Source organism: Musa acuminata, chromosome BXJ1-5, assembly GCF_036884655.1.
Source record: "Musa acuminata AAA Group cultivar baxijiao chromosome BXJ1-5, Cavendish_Baxijiao_AAA, whole genome shotgun sequence".
Lineage (NCBI taxonomy): Eukaryota > Viridiplantae > Streptophyta > Magnoliopsida > Zingiberales > Musaceae > Musa > Musa acuminata.
The window spans coordinates 23,267,921-23,283,127 of NC_088331.1; the positions used below are offsets into that span (position 1 = coordinate 23,267,921).

Consider the following 15,207-nt stretch of genomic DNA (forward strand, 5'->3'; position numbering starts at 1 on the left):
CTGTATTCTTAATGCTCTATAATGCAATATCACTATTTATCTTAATATCATGAAGTGTATAAAATATTTATTTTTATTTAAGTGCATATCTCTGAAGTATCATCTATCACATTTAAATATCTGAAACATATTTGTTGAGATATATATAATAATTTTTCAAGTTACCGGGACATACTTGTTGAGATATATGTTGTACAACCCATATGATGCATACGGTAAAATAATTTTCCAAGTTATTGGGATCTTAATATATATCCACTTTCTAAAAATATTATTATCTGATTTATAACAAATAATAATAATAATATTATTATTATTATTTGTAAGAATATAAACAAATCATATTAAGAATAAATATGATTACAATATACAAAGCGTCAAACTCTCCCACATAAGAAGTGTGTGGAGCATCACAAACATCCTTCTTTTGGAGCAAACCACTAATAACATAACCAAAAGATATAGGGGATCATGAGAATCAAGCTATCTTGATGTATTTTTTTTTTTTTTTTAATTAGCTTCAATCAACCTTTATAATTTGTCCAACAACTCTAAGATATCTATCTTCTTATCGACTTACATAGATGAGTAAGAAAATTGGTTAGTAATTACTAGACCGAGAGACATAATAATATAACATAATAATATAATCCTTGATTTTGGAAAGTATTGATAATTACATTTAGTATCATATTGACGGAGGAGTAAGGAACCATACGGAATAAATCTTAGCATACAACTTCATGCTTCTAGATTTTTAATTTTTTTTTATAATTTTAATCATATTTTATTAGATTTTTAATTAGTAGTCGAAGGTTAACTATAATGTTAGATTTAAATTTAGGGTTAAGTACGTAAATCAGTAGTATTAGAGGAATATATATGCGATTTTTTTGCCCAAATGAAAACCAACCAACCAACGCGAAACAAACGGGTTTTAAACAGATCCGCCGGAACATCTAAATCGAACTGCACGTTGCAATGGACCGGCGAAATGGGTTTAAATGGGCCGCCTTCCCTCGGGGCAACCGCGAATCTCCTGCTGTCTTCTCCTCGATCGCTTCGATCGGGTCCTTCTCTCTGCCCGTCTTCCGCTCCAGGTATTCGTCCATTCCCGTTTCTCTGGGCGTTGTGTTGTTTCTTTCGAGCATGAGCAGAATGCAACGGTTTCAGGCCGATACATCAAACCCTTCTCCAATCGAAACAATAGGAGATCGTCCTTATAATTTAGCATCTCTTGTGAGTCTGATGAGCTCAACGAGCCCGATCTTTTAAGAAATATCGTTTCTTTCTCTTCCTTTGTAGTTAGGTCCCGTTGATTGTCGAGTTTGAATGATCGGTGGCCTTTGTGACTGTTCGCTAGTTTGAGCCTTATAATTTTCGTTGTTGCAATTTATGCGCGCCGTCGAATTTTAGGGTGATCTAGGGTTAGATGCTTTTGATCGATCAAGATTTGATTTTGCAGGATTTAAAGATGCTTGAAGTTTGATTTGGTCTTTTACGCTGGAGGAGAATGGTGCTCGTTCTAGCCATTGGTGATCTCCACATCCCTCACCGGGCGCCCGATTTGCCTGCCAAATTTAAGTCCATGCTTGTGCCTGGGAAAATTCAGCACATCTTGTGTACTGGAAATCTTTGCATTAAGGTGCTTCTTTTCCACTTTCTTTTTAATGATTCTGTATCCTTTATATATATATATATATATATATATATATATATATATATATATATATATATATATATATAGCATCGTTATCGTTGTCACTCCTGCAAGTTTTCTTCAGGCATCAAAATGCACTAGAATCCATAATTAATGGGCTTTTTATGGTTTATGCTTCTAGGAAGATGTTAGTGGAGGGACAATTTTCGCTGGAATCTATAATGGAGAATCTTTTACTGGAAGTAGGCCATTATATATGCCTTTATGATAGAGAAGCAAATTTTGTGTGTGAGAACTTAAAGTTGTGAAGCTATGGTGGAATCATTTATAATTTGTATGTTTTCATGCAAGTGTCCAAATGAAAGTATCACAACATTGCATATGTATTTGGAAAAATTACTAATAGCAATGTGGCTTTATTACTGTGGGTTGTGACCCAAATTCATATTAGTTAGCTTCTCAAATGAAATTCAAGCACTAGTAACAGGAAAAGATCAAGGATTGTAAAGCTTCATATTTATAGTATGTTACAGTCTTTAACTGTTTTTTCAGGCTTGATAGAGCAACTGCATCTTGGCCACAGTAAGTATGCATTTGCATACCATTAACACATCGTCCTTGATTTTTCTAATTGAACTGAATGTGCATAAGACTCTTAAGACGTTAAATTTGTTGTGTTAGCTTGAACTTGTTCTTGACTGCTAAAAATTCTTGTGACTTTCTAGTAGCTTAGCAAAAATATTAACAAGCCCTTTTTTGACAAATGGTAAGTGGTGAAGGTTGGATTTGCTATCAAGACCTTGCAATGATTCGACAAAGTCTTTGTCAACAAGCCATTGTTTGCAGATTTTAGATAGAAAACCATTCTAAGTGTAAAACAATTATTTTATGAGTGAGTGTGGTTGCCTTCTTGGAGGCTTCGAATATGACAAGGAGTTGCACATACGAGAGCAAAAGCTTTGACAATATCATCGGAAAAACTATAGATGTCCACACAGACTGAACAAGGATAATGTTTTATCTTATACCTTGTATTATTACCATACTGTTTTATCTTTTGTTATTGCCAGACTGTAATCTCACTATTTTGCACATGTTCCTTTGTTTACTAATAGATGCCAGATTTTCCTGGGTGGTTAAGTGTTTTGGGTTTTATTGGTTGAACATGTTGAGCAAATTGTTTATTTATATCACCACTCTTGGTTTTCAAAATGGTTTTCATGAAATTGTTCACTTATTTTATGGCAATATTTTCATGAAGTTGACATCTCAAAGAAGCAGTAATTCTGTAGGAAGTTCATGATTACTTGAAAAGCTTAAGTCCTGACCTGCATATTACTCGAGGTGAATATGATGAAGATGTTCGTTATCCAGAAAACAAGACTCTTATGATTGGTCAGTTCAAGCTTGGGCTTTGTCATGGTCATCAGGTTTGTTTTTCCTTTGTTTTGAGACAGTGATTATGGATTTTTCTTTCTATTTCTGATGCTCTTTATACATATTATATGCACTGAATGAACTGTCTACCTCGTTTTCAGAAAGGAATTGACAACATGGCTGGAGTATTTTTTTGTGTTAAATCAGCATACTTTTCGTTAAAACATTGTAGAATAAAATGTCAATTAATCCCACGAAGCTGAGTTCCTTAGTATTCTCTGAAGGATGATAAATTGTCTGCATTTATTTAAATTCAGTTTATGATGGATCAAAGAGTTGGAGAGGCAGATTTATAGTGTGTTTCAGGAAATGCAGACAATATGCATTTGGTGATTTTCGACAGAGTGAAGCCCCTTGGACAAACCTGTTTCCAATGTTGTCAACCTAAACCATCGAGAGGTTCCACAACTTTAATTTCTGCCGATGTGTTCCTTCGTTTCATCTTGAATTTAGCTAAGAACACGTTTTCATGTTAAATTTAGGTTGTTAGCATTATTGCGAAAGGATATTTTATATTTTTGTTGCAAATTAAGGTGTTTAGAAACTGTCTAGAAGTTTCTTCACGTGGCTGGTTATATACACTGGTGAAGGCTACACAAAATTCATTTCCCACGAAGTCTTCCAGTTGTCAGTTCGTTTCAGTTATTATTTTTTCCAATATTTTCCAAGTGGATATTAGTCAGCATATCTGCCATGTCTTTATTTTTGTTTTCAATCAATGCAGATCGTCCCGTGGGGTGACTTGGACTCGTTAGCCATGCTTCAGAGACAACTGGATATAGATATCCTTGTGACTGGACACACTCATCAGTTCAAGGCCTACAAGCATGAGGGAGGTGTCGTCATAAACCCTGGCTCAGCAACTGGTGCATATAGCAGCATAACTTATGATGTCAACCCCAGTTTCGTGCTAATGGACATTGATGGCCTTCGTGTTGTGGTTTATGTTTACGAGCTTATCGATGGAGAGGTGAAGGTTGACAAGATCGACTTCAAGAAGACTGCAACGACTCAATCTGCTCACTGATCTGAACAGTAGATTTACTACTTCGATACCCTGATTTGGTTGTTTGAATGTACTGATATCTATTATTATCAGATTGAGATGAACCGTGATACCTTAATATGCTTTCTAATAAGTTGAGTTTTAACGCATTATTGTAGAAAGCTTCACTAATCATTAGGGAGCAGTCGGTTTCACTGGATTTTCTCATTAAGATGTTTGTATCAGGAACACTAGCAAGCTTGTGCATTGAAATATTTAAGGAAAACACCAAATTTTATTCGTAATATAAATACAAAAAATGACATGCATGTATGTATATATATGCCACATTACTAAATGGATCATATATGTTCATTTAATAGAGTTGTTAAATTAGATTTTGGTTGTCTGAGATGGGAGCTGATTCAAATCTGACATAGTCCATTCTTTGAGTTGATCTGATGATTCTGACAATTCACATTCGATGCCAATTTTGGTCGGAAAGATTTTGAGTTCAAGATTGTTTCTTAGGATGTTCCTATAAAACTCTTATTGGGGTGGTTTCCCATAGTCGTTACCTCCGAATGGCACGTTCTTCGTCGGAATGTGGAGCGTTGTTCTCGGACATACCTATCGTTGGTTTGCATTGAATTCGGGATGGTGCAACATTCGGACGAATGGTGGGAGTGATTGGTTGGCAGGATAAGATTCACTAAGTGTTAATAGGCTTATCACGTGGTTGAGAGGTGTGAACCACTCGACTCGGACAATTGGCACTAACGTGTTGGCCACCTAACATCGACATATTGGTTATTTGGCTATGATATATCAACCATATCTGAAATGATAATTTAATTAGATATTTTTGTTACATTTGTTATGGTTTCATACTTCACGAGTATCTCGATCTCATACATTATCATTTATTCATTGTTTTGGCTTTTGTCCATAGTGGTATTTTATATCATATTATATTCTCAAATAATATTATCCAATTCATTTTTCAAATATCAAAGTTGAATTTTATTCATACTATATTGTTCTTGTTAAACAATTCATCAATAGTGACTTAAATTTCTAAAGTCAGACTCTGGACTCAATAATGTATTTGATTTCCTGCATTTTTTCAGATTTTGTAATTAAATTGATTAAGAATTTTCACATCAAACCCACTAAATGAATATTATAATACATAATTGAAAAGAAATAAGTTGTCTTCGTCACCAAGAACATCTTGGAAATAATCTTGGCCATGATAACATATTAAAGAAAGAAATGTTTCATATACAAGCACATTTCTTTTGGTACTGTTAGCATAATAATCGTGCCAAAGCAGTGGCAAATGAGTGCAACAATTGGAAATGACAAACTCCACCTCATTTACTGTTTTCTTCTGATATGATAGATGAGATCCTTTTCTCTTTTCTTGTCTCTCCCTCTGTTTTTTTTTTATTATTTTCTTGACTTTTTAAGCTAAAGTGATAATGAATGAAAGCAAGAATCGGAAATGATTATCTTTGTTTCGTTGCTCCATGCCCTGTTATTCTCATTGTTTTCTTTATTTTATTGCAATCAAAGTCTAATCTACCTATGATCCTCTCCGATGTTAGAAGGGAGGTGATCCTCCCGTTATCTCTTTTCTTCTCTCTTCCTCCCATTTGTTCTCATTATTTATTTGACTTTCTTGTAGGCATAACAGTAACGAAGGAAAAAAGCCATTGAAAATAATGCACTCTACCTTATTCGCATTGTTCGCCAATGATGCACTCCAATGCCAAAAGGGAGAAGATGCTCAACTGTATGGTCACTGGCCTTGTCATCATTGATGAAGACGAGCTTGAGCGCTTTCTCGTCAGAATCTTCTATTTTTATATCTTTTTTCTTGTTTTGCCTTCCTTTCGTGCTTATTATTTTGTCGTCTTTCTTAGCAAGCCAAGCAATAGTGACTGAGTGTAGCAATCAGAGATGATAGACTCCATCTTGTTTATTATTCACTTTTCCCACGATAGATGAGAAATTTGGTCGCATTCTAGCTCGACTCGGCCTCATTATTTACTTAGCTTTTTTTACAGCTAAAGTGATACTTAGTTTGGTTTATTACTGTGCTCACAAGCTTGAATACGTTCTTTAAATATTTTACACCGTAAAGTTTTGATAAATGGATCAATAATCATCTTGGTGATGCTAAGGTTCTCAACTGACACTTATTATTTTTGAACTCTTTATCTAATAACCGATTACTTTATTTCACAAGCTCCATTTTAAGAATATATTCTTTAAATATTTTACATTATAAAGTTTTGGTAAATGAATCCGCAATCATCATAGTGATACTCAGGTTCTCAAATGACACTTGTTATTTTTGGACTCTTTCTCTAACAATCAAGTACTTTATCTCGATGTACTTGAAATCACTAGAGTACTTACCATTCTTAAAAAAAAAAATACTAGAGTACTTACCATTCTTGAAATCACTAGAGTGTTATCATAAAATATCTTCAGCAGCCAAGTAATTGAGTCGATCACACCAAGTCTTTAGATGAAATTTTATAACCATAAAGCTTGATTTGTAGCCTCAAAGCATGTCACAAATTCAATCTCGATGATGTAATAAGTAATTACTTTGTACTTTTTCAAGAAATTGCCCCACCAGCTAACATAAATACAAATCCTGAAGTTACTTCCTACTGTAAAATCAGCATCTGAATATCCTGTCACTTCAAGAAGATCTAATCTCCTATATGTGAGCATATAATTTTTGTCCCTTGTAGATATCTTAATATTTTTTTTATAGCTTTCTAATGATTCATTCCTACATTGCTTTGGTATCTTCCCAGCATTGCAACTGCAAAACCGATATCTAGTCTTATATAGATTTGAGCATATAACAGAATTCCAACTACACATCCATAAGGAATATTCTTTATCATTTGATTCTTTTCTAAATCATTTTTCGAGCATTAATTTTGATTGAATTTTTCACCTCTAGTAATAGGTCTATCATTGGCTGAACAAAATTACATATTAAATTTCTCCAAGATATGATTAATATATTCTTTATGAGATAATCCTAATAATCCTTGAGAACTATCACTGAATATCTCAATGTCAAGAACATAGGCTGTCTCATTCATATCAACCATCTTAAAGTTCATGTTCAGAAATATCTTGCTTTTGTGTAATAAACCAAGATCACTAACAAATAAAATATCATCCATATATAATATCAATATAATAAACTTACTCCCATTTACCTTCAGATATATGCACTAATTAACAATGTTTTCCTTAAATCCGAAGGAAATAATGGTATCATGAAACTTTATATACTATTGTCTAGAAGCTTATTTAAGGCCATAAATGATTTTTTTAAGTTTACAAGCCAAACTTTTTTTTCTCCTTTCTATGAATCCTTCAAGTTATTCTATATAAATTTTCTCATCCAGATCCATATTCAGAAATGTTATTTTTGTTGGGAATCATGGGGGCGACATTACATGCGCAGCGGAAGAACAAGAAAACAAAATCCCCGATTCCCAAAAAGATGTTCGTCGTCGTGCGAAGATTGGTACGCAAAATCCGCGAAACATGAAACTACGTATAAAGTAGATTGTGTTACCTAGGGAGATAGTATATCCCTGTTTCCTTGTAGATCCTTAGGAGAGGGTAAAGGAGGTCAAGCGTCCTCCTCTCTAGCGGTGATCCACACAGCAGGGTTGCGACGACGCTCCTCAAAACTCCAGGCCTGATCTGAGGTGGAGAGGAAGAGGAGAATAGGAAAGACAAGCAAAGGCTCTAGCCTATGAGGCTCTGAATCCCTCCTATTTATAGAGGTCCCCTGTCAAACCCTAATGGGTCCTCCCCTAGTGGGTATTGGATCTGCATCCAATAAGACAAGGGCTCCGTCGGATATCTCATATCCGAACCTCTACTCATCGCAATCCCTACCATATGTGTGTGACCCTCTAGGCCCAATATCGAGCTGGCCATGAGTCATACCTGTCAGAACCCCTTCTAACTCAGTGAATTATTAGCTTGGAGGATCTTTTTGTCATCAACTTCTTCCCAACATATAGGTGTTTTGTACTTTCTCCCATATAAAGCTTCATAAGGAGCCATCCGAATACTTGAATGATAACTATTATTATAAGTGAACTCAATAAAAGATATATCTTTATCCCATTCACCTTTCCAATCCATAACATAGGCTCTAAGCAAATTCTCAAGTGTTTGAATGGTTCTTTCTGATTAACCATCAATTTGAGGGTGATAAGCAGTACTAAACTTGACTTTAGTACCCACAGATTCCTATAACCTTCTCCATAATCTAGATAAAAATCTGGAGTCTGTTAGAGTTGATCTCCTTTGGAACGCCATGAAGTCTATTTTTTTATGTTAAATAATCCTTATATTTACAAACAAACATTTACTAATTTTTTTAAAAATTGGGGATGTTACAATTGTTGAATCTCGTATTTTGATAATGAAACTAATTAATAGTATTTATGATTTAATCTGCATTTTGAGTAACGCAGGATGCTTTGATCAGGATGAGATAATTAAAGAATGAAGAATCATATTGTGCTAGGGGAAAACATGTCAGAAGATTGGATGTCAGGCCGGAGAATCGGTTGACGTATCGACAGAAGGCTTCGGGCCATGGATTCGGGCATCGGGCCAAGAAGAGTGGAGATTGCACCAAGGATATCAGAGTTGCAGAGTAAATTGGCCGATTGGGCAATAGGCCGCAAGAGAGGACGATGCGCCGAAGAATCGGACGAAGCGTCGAGGGACCAATGACATGCCAAACAACATGATTAATGCTTAGTATTAATTATCTAGATCGAAGTGTATTTTACATGTGCAGAATTAACTATGATAGTAAGGCATGAAGCAAAATGAAGTCTCGGAGTCAAGGACGCGATTTCGTTGGGAGTTCGAGAGTTCGTCGGAAGTTCCGTCGGAACCAACCGAGAAGTCTCGGAGCTTGCCAAAGAAACTCGTCGAAACTCACCAAGAAGATCATCGTGAAGTCCAGGAGCTTGTCGGGATTCCACCGGAACATTATCGAGAGATCATCAGAAGTTCGTCGGAAGATCGCCGGAAGCTTGTCGGAAGAAACCAAGATATATGGACTTGTTTAGCTTAACAAATGTCTTAGATTTTATAGTTAGCACATAATTGGGTTTGGATTTGGGCCAACCCAATTAGGGGCTAGCTAGGTCATTGGGCCAACCCAATGAGAGGCCTAAATAGTGTCCCAAGAAATGGCACCGTCGTGGCACAATCTTTAAGACTGTGTCAGGCGGTGGTACCGACAGTCTAGGTAGTTGTACTGCCCTTGGTAGGGTGCTAGGCGGTGGTACCACCCAGCACAGCCCCCTAGGTGGTGGTACCGCCCAATGCAGTGTCAGTGTCAGATTGACACAAGCAATGGTACTGCCCAACGCAGGCGATGGTATCGCCCATGCCCGGGATGTTGAATCTCGGATTTTGATGATGAAACTAATTGATTATGTTTAGATGTTTAACTGCATTTTGAGTAATGCAGGACTACTCGATCAGGATTAGATAGTTAACGCAGGAGGAATTGACGTTGCGTCGGAGGAGATCACGTTAGGATATTGGATAGTAGAAGGCTTCGGACGTCGGACATCGAGCCAAGAGCAAAATTGTGCCAAGGATATCGGGGTTGCAGAGGTCAAACACCAATTTGGTAACAAGCTACAAGAGAGGACGATGCACTGAAGAATCGGACGATGCACTGAAGAATCAGACGAAGCGCCAAACAATGACGTGCCGGGCAACAGAAGGTCAATTCGCGTTATAATAATTGGCTAGATCGGAGTAGAGTTTTGGCTTGTGTGTGCAGGATTAACTACGATAACGATGAAGACATAAAGCGAAAAAAAGGGTCAGAGTCAAGCGCGAAGGATTTGTTGTGAGTTTGAGAGTTCGACGGAAGTCTGAAGGTTCATCGGGAATGCTGCCGGAACTAGCCGAGAATGAGTAGGGAGCTTGCCGAAGGGTTTTACGGAAGCTCGCCGGAAGGTTCGTTGGAAGTTCGCGGAGCTCACCAAGAAAGATCGGAGCTTGCCGAAAAAGCTCGTTGAAAGTCGCCAAGATCAAATCGTGAAGTCTAGGAGCTTGCTAGGAGTCCGCAGAATGGTTTCCGAGAGTTTATCGGAAGACCGCCGAAAGTTCGCCGGAAGCTCGCCGGAAGAAGTCTTGACTTGGTGACTTTGTAATAGCTTAGGAAATGTCTTTAAATTCGTAGTTAGTATGTTAATTAAGGTTAGGATTAGGTGTTAATCCTATAACCCAAGTAGGGGCCAACTGGGCCCAAAATTAGACTTGGTTTGGGCTGGACTTAAAGCCCAACCAGTGAACCAAAGTGTCTGGCGGTGGCACCGCCCAGCACCCGAGAGCCAGGCGGTGGCACCGCTAGTACACTGTCAGTGTCAGACACTAACAGGCGGTGGCACCGCCAGCATCGGAAACCAAAGAGAATTCAAATTTTGGAGCCTAAATTGGAATCCTCTTGAGGCCTATAAATACCCCTCAATTCTCAATTGAGACAACAACCTTTGAGAAGCAAGAGATTGAGATAAAAGTCTTAGCAAAGTCTTTAGCAAGTTTTTGTTTTCAATTGCTTGAGTGTTCACCTCCTTCTTTCTCTTTGAAAATTTGTAAGAGAGTGAACCACTTGTAAAAGGTTGTAAGAGGGGTATTTGTCCTTCCCCTTCAAAGTGATTTGCTAGTGGAAGTTGGGAGCCTCATCAAAGAAGGCTTCGCAAGTGGATGTAGGTCGCATGACCGAACCACTATAAATCGGTTTGTGTTTATCTTATTGTCATTTATATTACTGCAAACCATCTTCACTTTGATGCTCTACTTCTTTGTCTCCTTCTTACGTATCCCTTCAAGTTAAAATGTAATCGAAATGGTTTCAAACAAAACGTTGCTTTTATCGTACGAAGTTTCCGAAAGTGTTTAAATTGTCAAAAGTTTATTGTACTTTACTACTGCACTAATTCACCCCCCCCTCTTAGTGCCGCTCTAATCCTAATAATTGGTATCAAAGCCTGGTTTTTCTCATTTCGGATTTACACCCGAGAGAAATGGCTCTTCATGGCTTTCAAGAGGGCTTATCGGTTGTTCATCTACCGTTGTTTAACGGATTGGACTACACATATTGGAAAACTCGAATGAGAGTTTTCTTGATTTCTATGAATTTGGATTTATGGAATATCATTGAAAACAATTTTCAAATTCTCTCTAAATCGATGAACGAATGGTCGGATTTGGAGAAGAAGTATTTTTCTTTAAACGCAAAGGCTATGAATGCCTTATTTTGTGCTTTGGATAAAAATGAGTTCAATCAGATTTCAACATGCGAAACGGCTTTTGATATTTGGTGAACACTTGAAATCACACATGAGGGAACTAGTAGAGTCAAAGACTCGAAAGTTAACATTTTATTACATGATTTTGAGCTTTTTCGAATGCAACCAAGCGAGACTATAGGCGACATGTACACCCGTTTCACGGATGTCATCAATAATCTAAGAGTTCTTGGTAAATCTTTTTCGAATTTTGATCTCGTAAGCAAGATCTTAAGATCCCTTCCAAAAAGGTGGGATCCTAAAATAACCGCAATACAAGAAACAAAAGATTTAAACATTTTTCCACTTGAAGAACTAATTGGTTCGTTGATGACATATGAAATGGTGCACAATGCACATGATGAACATGATGAACGAAATCACCTTCCAAAGAATAGGAAGGATTTGGAACTCCGGACAAATGAATACCACTTGAGCAATGACTCAAGTGATGAGGACAATGATGAACTTGAACTTCAAACACTAAATCTTAATAAGTTTATTAAACAAAAATCTAAAATAAACAATGAACTTAAACGGAGGAAGAGGCCAAAGAAGAGGAAGACAACCAAGGATGAATCAAGAACTTATAAAGGTGAAACGGCGAATTAGACTTTGACGGGCTTCGACTACAAGGTAAGTAACTCAACTCTCTTGAATTATTTTGAAATTACTTGAAGTTTTTCATGAGTGCTTAATTTAGATAGTAGGAATAGGAAATAAAAAATTATTTTTCAAAAATTATATCATGTTTTTCTTTTTAGCATCTTTGAAAAATTAAAAATTTGATCATGAAAAGTATATTGCTAAGATTTCATGCATGTTATGTTTTGAAATGTTGAATGATGTATGTAATATTAGGAATGATAATTATATGATATGTGATAATGCTTAGGATTAATCCATGCATGTGTATCTTGATGGTTTTATGTCATGCATGAGTTTTTGAAGTAAATGTTCATTTGAAACTCTCATTTTAGATTAACATGTTTTTGGTCTAATCATTTTTATGATGAATTAAGATGATATTCTCATGACATATTAAGCTGACATAGTGCATGTACATCTATGTATGAATTTCTTGATAGTCTTTTGATGATAGATGTGATATCATGATGTGTTTGGTCTTGACGGTTTTATGACGAAACTTATGTTTCGATTTTAAATGATGATACATGTTTTCACAAAAGACTTGAATACCCTCACATGAAATAAATTATATGAAATGGAAATAAATTTTCTATCCTATTGAGATTAATAAATTTATTTTACCAATCTTATGAATCTCATGAAAATATACATGATCATAAGCATGTGTTATTTTCATGAGTGTATTTGAAAAACATATGACAAAACCATATCCGAATGCATGAAAGTGTTAAATTTCATTTTCGGATTCTCTTGATCGAAATTCATTTTTCGATCCTAAACGTTGATGCATGTTTTTATTTAACATAAATGAAAAAGCATGCTAGCGTGAAATCAATCACTTAAAATGAAATACTTAAAAAAAAGGGGGGAAATATATTATCAATGAAATCATGAATCTACTTATGTTATAAATTTTGTGAACCATAAAAGTGATTTTGATGATTTGAATTTGAAATGAGTTTTATCAAAATCATGATATTGATTTCTTGGAATAACATGAGATTACCTTTGATAATCATTTTGATTATTATGATTCATGAAATTTTGGATTCATGACTTGGTTTTACATTTGTTTATGAGATGGTTGAAATCTTTGTACCTTTGAATTATTCCCTTCTCCTTTCAAATTTTGAATTTATGCATGTTATATGTTAAACATTTGAAACCATATTTTAGTATCATGCATATCTAAGAAATGTTGATTTGATAAATTTAATGAGTTGAAAATAAATAATGATTTTTCTCTTGAATACAACTTGTGAATCTCATGAAAATAAACATGATGAATATTTTGAAAATAAATGAGTGTATCATGCATTTGGTCTTAATGATTTCTCTTGAACATACTTTTTGAAATCATACTTGATGATGAATATTAAGATATTAAAAGGATGTTATCATGGAATCATGCTTGATGATTTGTTTTTTACCTTTCCATCTTAAATGTTGACACTTGTTTTATTAAAGGTAAAGGCATGCTTATAAGAAGCAAATCACATGAATAGAAATTTATAAAAATGAAATGCGATCCTCTATCTTATCACCTTTTCAATAAATTTATGCTTGTCATGTATGAATTTATTGAATGTTACATCTCCCTTAATTCATTTTGTTCTCCTAGATTTATTTACCAAAGAGGAGAATCTTCTGAATGAATGAAATGATACAAATGAATCACTTATCGATATATCTTTTTGAAATATCTTTTTAATGTGATGTTGATAATTTAAGATGCCTGTTGGAATTCATGACATGAGATAATTGAATCCTTGACTTACTCTTTATATGGCTTGAAAATAGATGTTTAAAATCTTGCTTGATGAGTTGTTTTATAAGATTTTGCCTTTACGTCTTGAACTTTCATGCTTGTCTTGATTTGGCATATAAAGACTAAGGCATGCTTAGATGAAAAAGAATCACTTAAAAAATACCTTTCCCATATGATCAAGATTAATAATTTCATGATATTTTGTGAATCTCAAAATTGATTTTGATGACTTGATTATGAGTTTCAAGTTAACGATTTGACTTGAATGAGTTTTATCTAAATCATAATTTTGATCTTGCAAAATTGGAATCACAAATAATATCTTTTGTTATTCATGAATTGATACTCATAATATGAAAGTATTGGTATTCATGACTTGAATTTGATTGAAACATTACATGCTTAATTAATCATTCTCCTATGTTTCAAAAATTCTTTAAATACCTTATGTGATGATTGAAAATTAATTTGCTTAATGATGAATCATGAATCATGCCTTGATCTATGATATTACTATATTTTAATCATGATCCTTGGTTGTATAATTCTTTTGCTCTATTAAAAAGATTTGTCAAATGAATCATGTCCTTCTTGAATTTTCTTGATATCATGACATGATTTTGTAATATGGCTTGTATAATGATTACATTTTGTAGCCATTTATTTCTCTCTTCTTTTCGATAATGATAAAGGGGGAGTTAGTTTACTAGCCTGCATATTTCAAAGGAAGGAAAATTTTCTAGCTCGATCATTTCATTGAAAGAACCTGCTATCATGAACACTACCAATGAATTGCAAATCTTGCAATATATAAAGAGAAGCAAAGATTTGCTATCTCGAAAGAAGCAAAAAAATGTAGAACTTAGAAAACTTGCAATATAATTGCTCTTGCCATGCTTTGTATCAAAAATAGGTTGATATCCTTAAAAGCATTGCATTAAATTTTTTAGTGTATTGAAATGTATCGCAAATTAAAATTTTTTGAGACTATTATCATATTATGTTTAACAATTGATGTCTTTCATGACATGATTTCTTTGCATTGTTGTCTTGTATGTATCATGTAATGATTGAAATATTGATTAATGCAAATTCATAGTTTATGTAAAAGTCTAAATCATTGGTTCCTCTCCTTCTTTTCGGTAATGACATAGGGGGAGAAAGATTGCTATCTCGATGCAAATGCTGGCTAGCTTGTACTCTTCCCTTCTTTTCAACAAAAACAAAGGGGAGAAAGCTTTTGCTAGTTAGAACATGCAAAGAAAAGCAAAGTGCAATCTTGCACAAGAAGCAAGTGTTGAACTGCCATGATTGAACTTAA

At 34.9% G+C, this 15,207-nt stretch overlaps 1 protein-coding gene across 2 annotated transcripts; it reads left to right on the plus strand.

Annotated features, from left to right (window-relative positions):
• Positions 1-987: 987 nt before the first annotated feature.
• Positions 988-4,255, plus strand: LOC135674074 (vacuolar protein sorting-associated protein 29-like). 2 transcript variants are annotated; one of them, XM_065183518.1, is made up of 4 exons: positions 988-1,100; positions 1,466-1,645; positions 2,953-3,090; positions 3,822-4,255. In XM_065183518.1, exons 2-4 carry the CDS (start codon positions 1,514-1,516, stop codon positions 4,122-4,124), a joined length of 573 nt encoding a protein of 190 aa, XP_065039590.1. In that variant the 5' UTR covers positions 988-1,100; positions 1,466-1,513; the 3' UTR covers positions 4,125-4,255. The 2 variants fall into 2 exon arrangements, with proteins under 2 accessions (XP_065039590.1, XP_065039591.1); XM_065183519.1 differs by lacking the exon at positions 988-1,100 and adding an exon at positions 1,121-1,239.
• The last annotated feature ends 10,952 nt before the right edge of the window (positions 4,256-15,207 follow it).

What these genes read in the sequence shown, in the direction of transcription:
- LOC135674074 (XM_065183518.1), top strand. Translation starts at nt 1,514, where the DNA reads ATGGTGCTCGTTCTAGCCATTGGTGATCTCCACATCCCTCACCGGGCG. An exon ending in CTGGAAATCTTTGCATTAAG is followed by an intron (nt 1,646 to 2,952) that starts GTGCTTCTTTTC and finishes GTAATTCTGTAG; the next exon opens with GAAGTTCATGATTACTTGAA. An exon ending in GGCTTTGTCATGGTCATCAG is followed by an intron (nt 3,091 to 3,821) that starts GTTTGTTTTTCC and finishes CAATCAATGCAG; the next exon opens with ATCGTCCCGTGGGGTGACTT.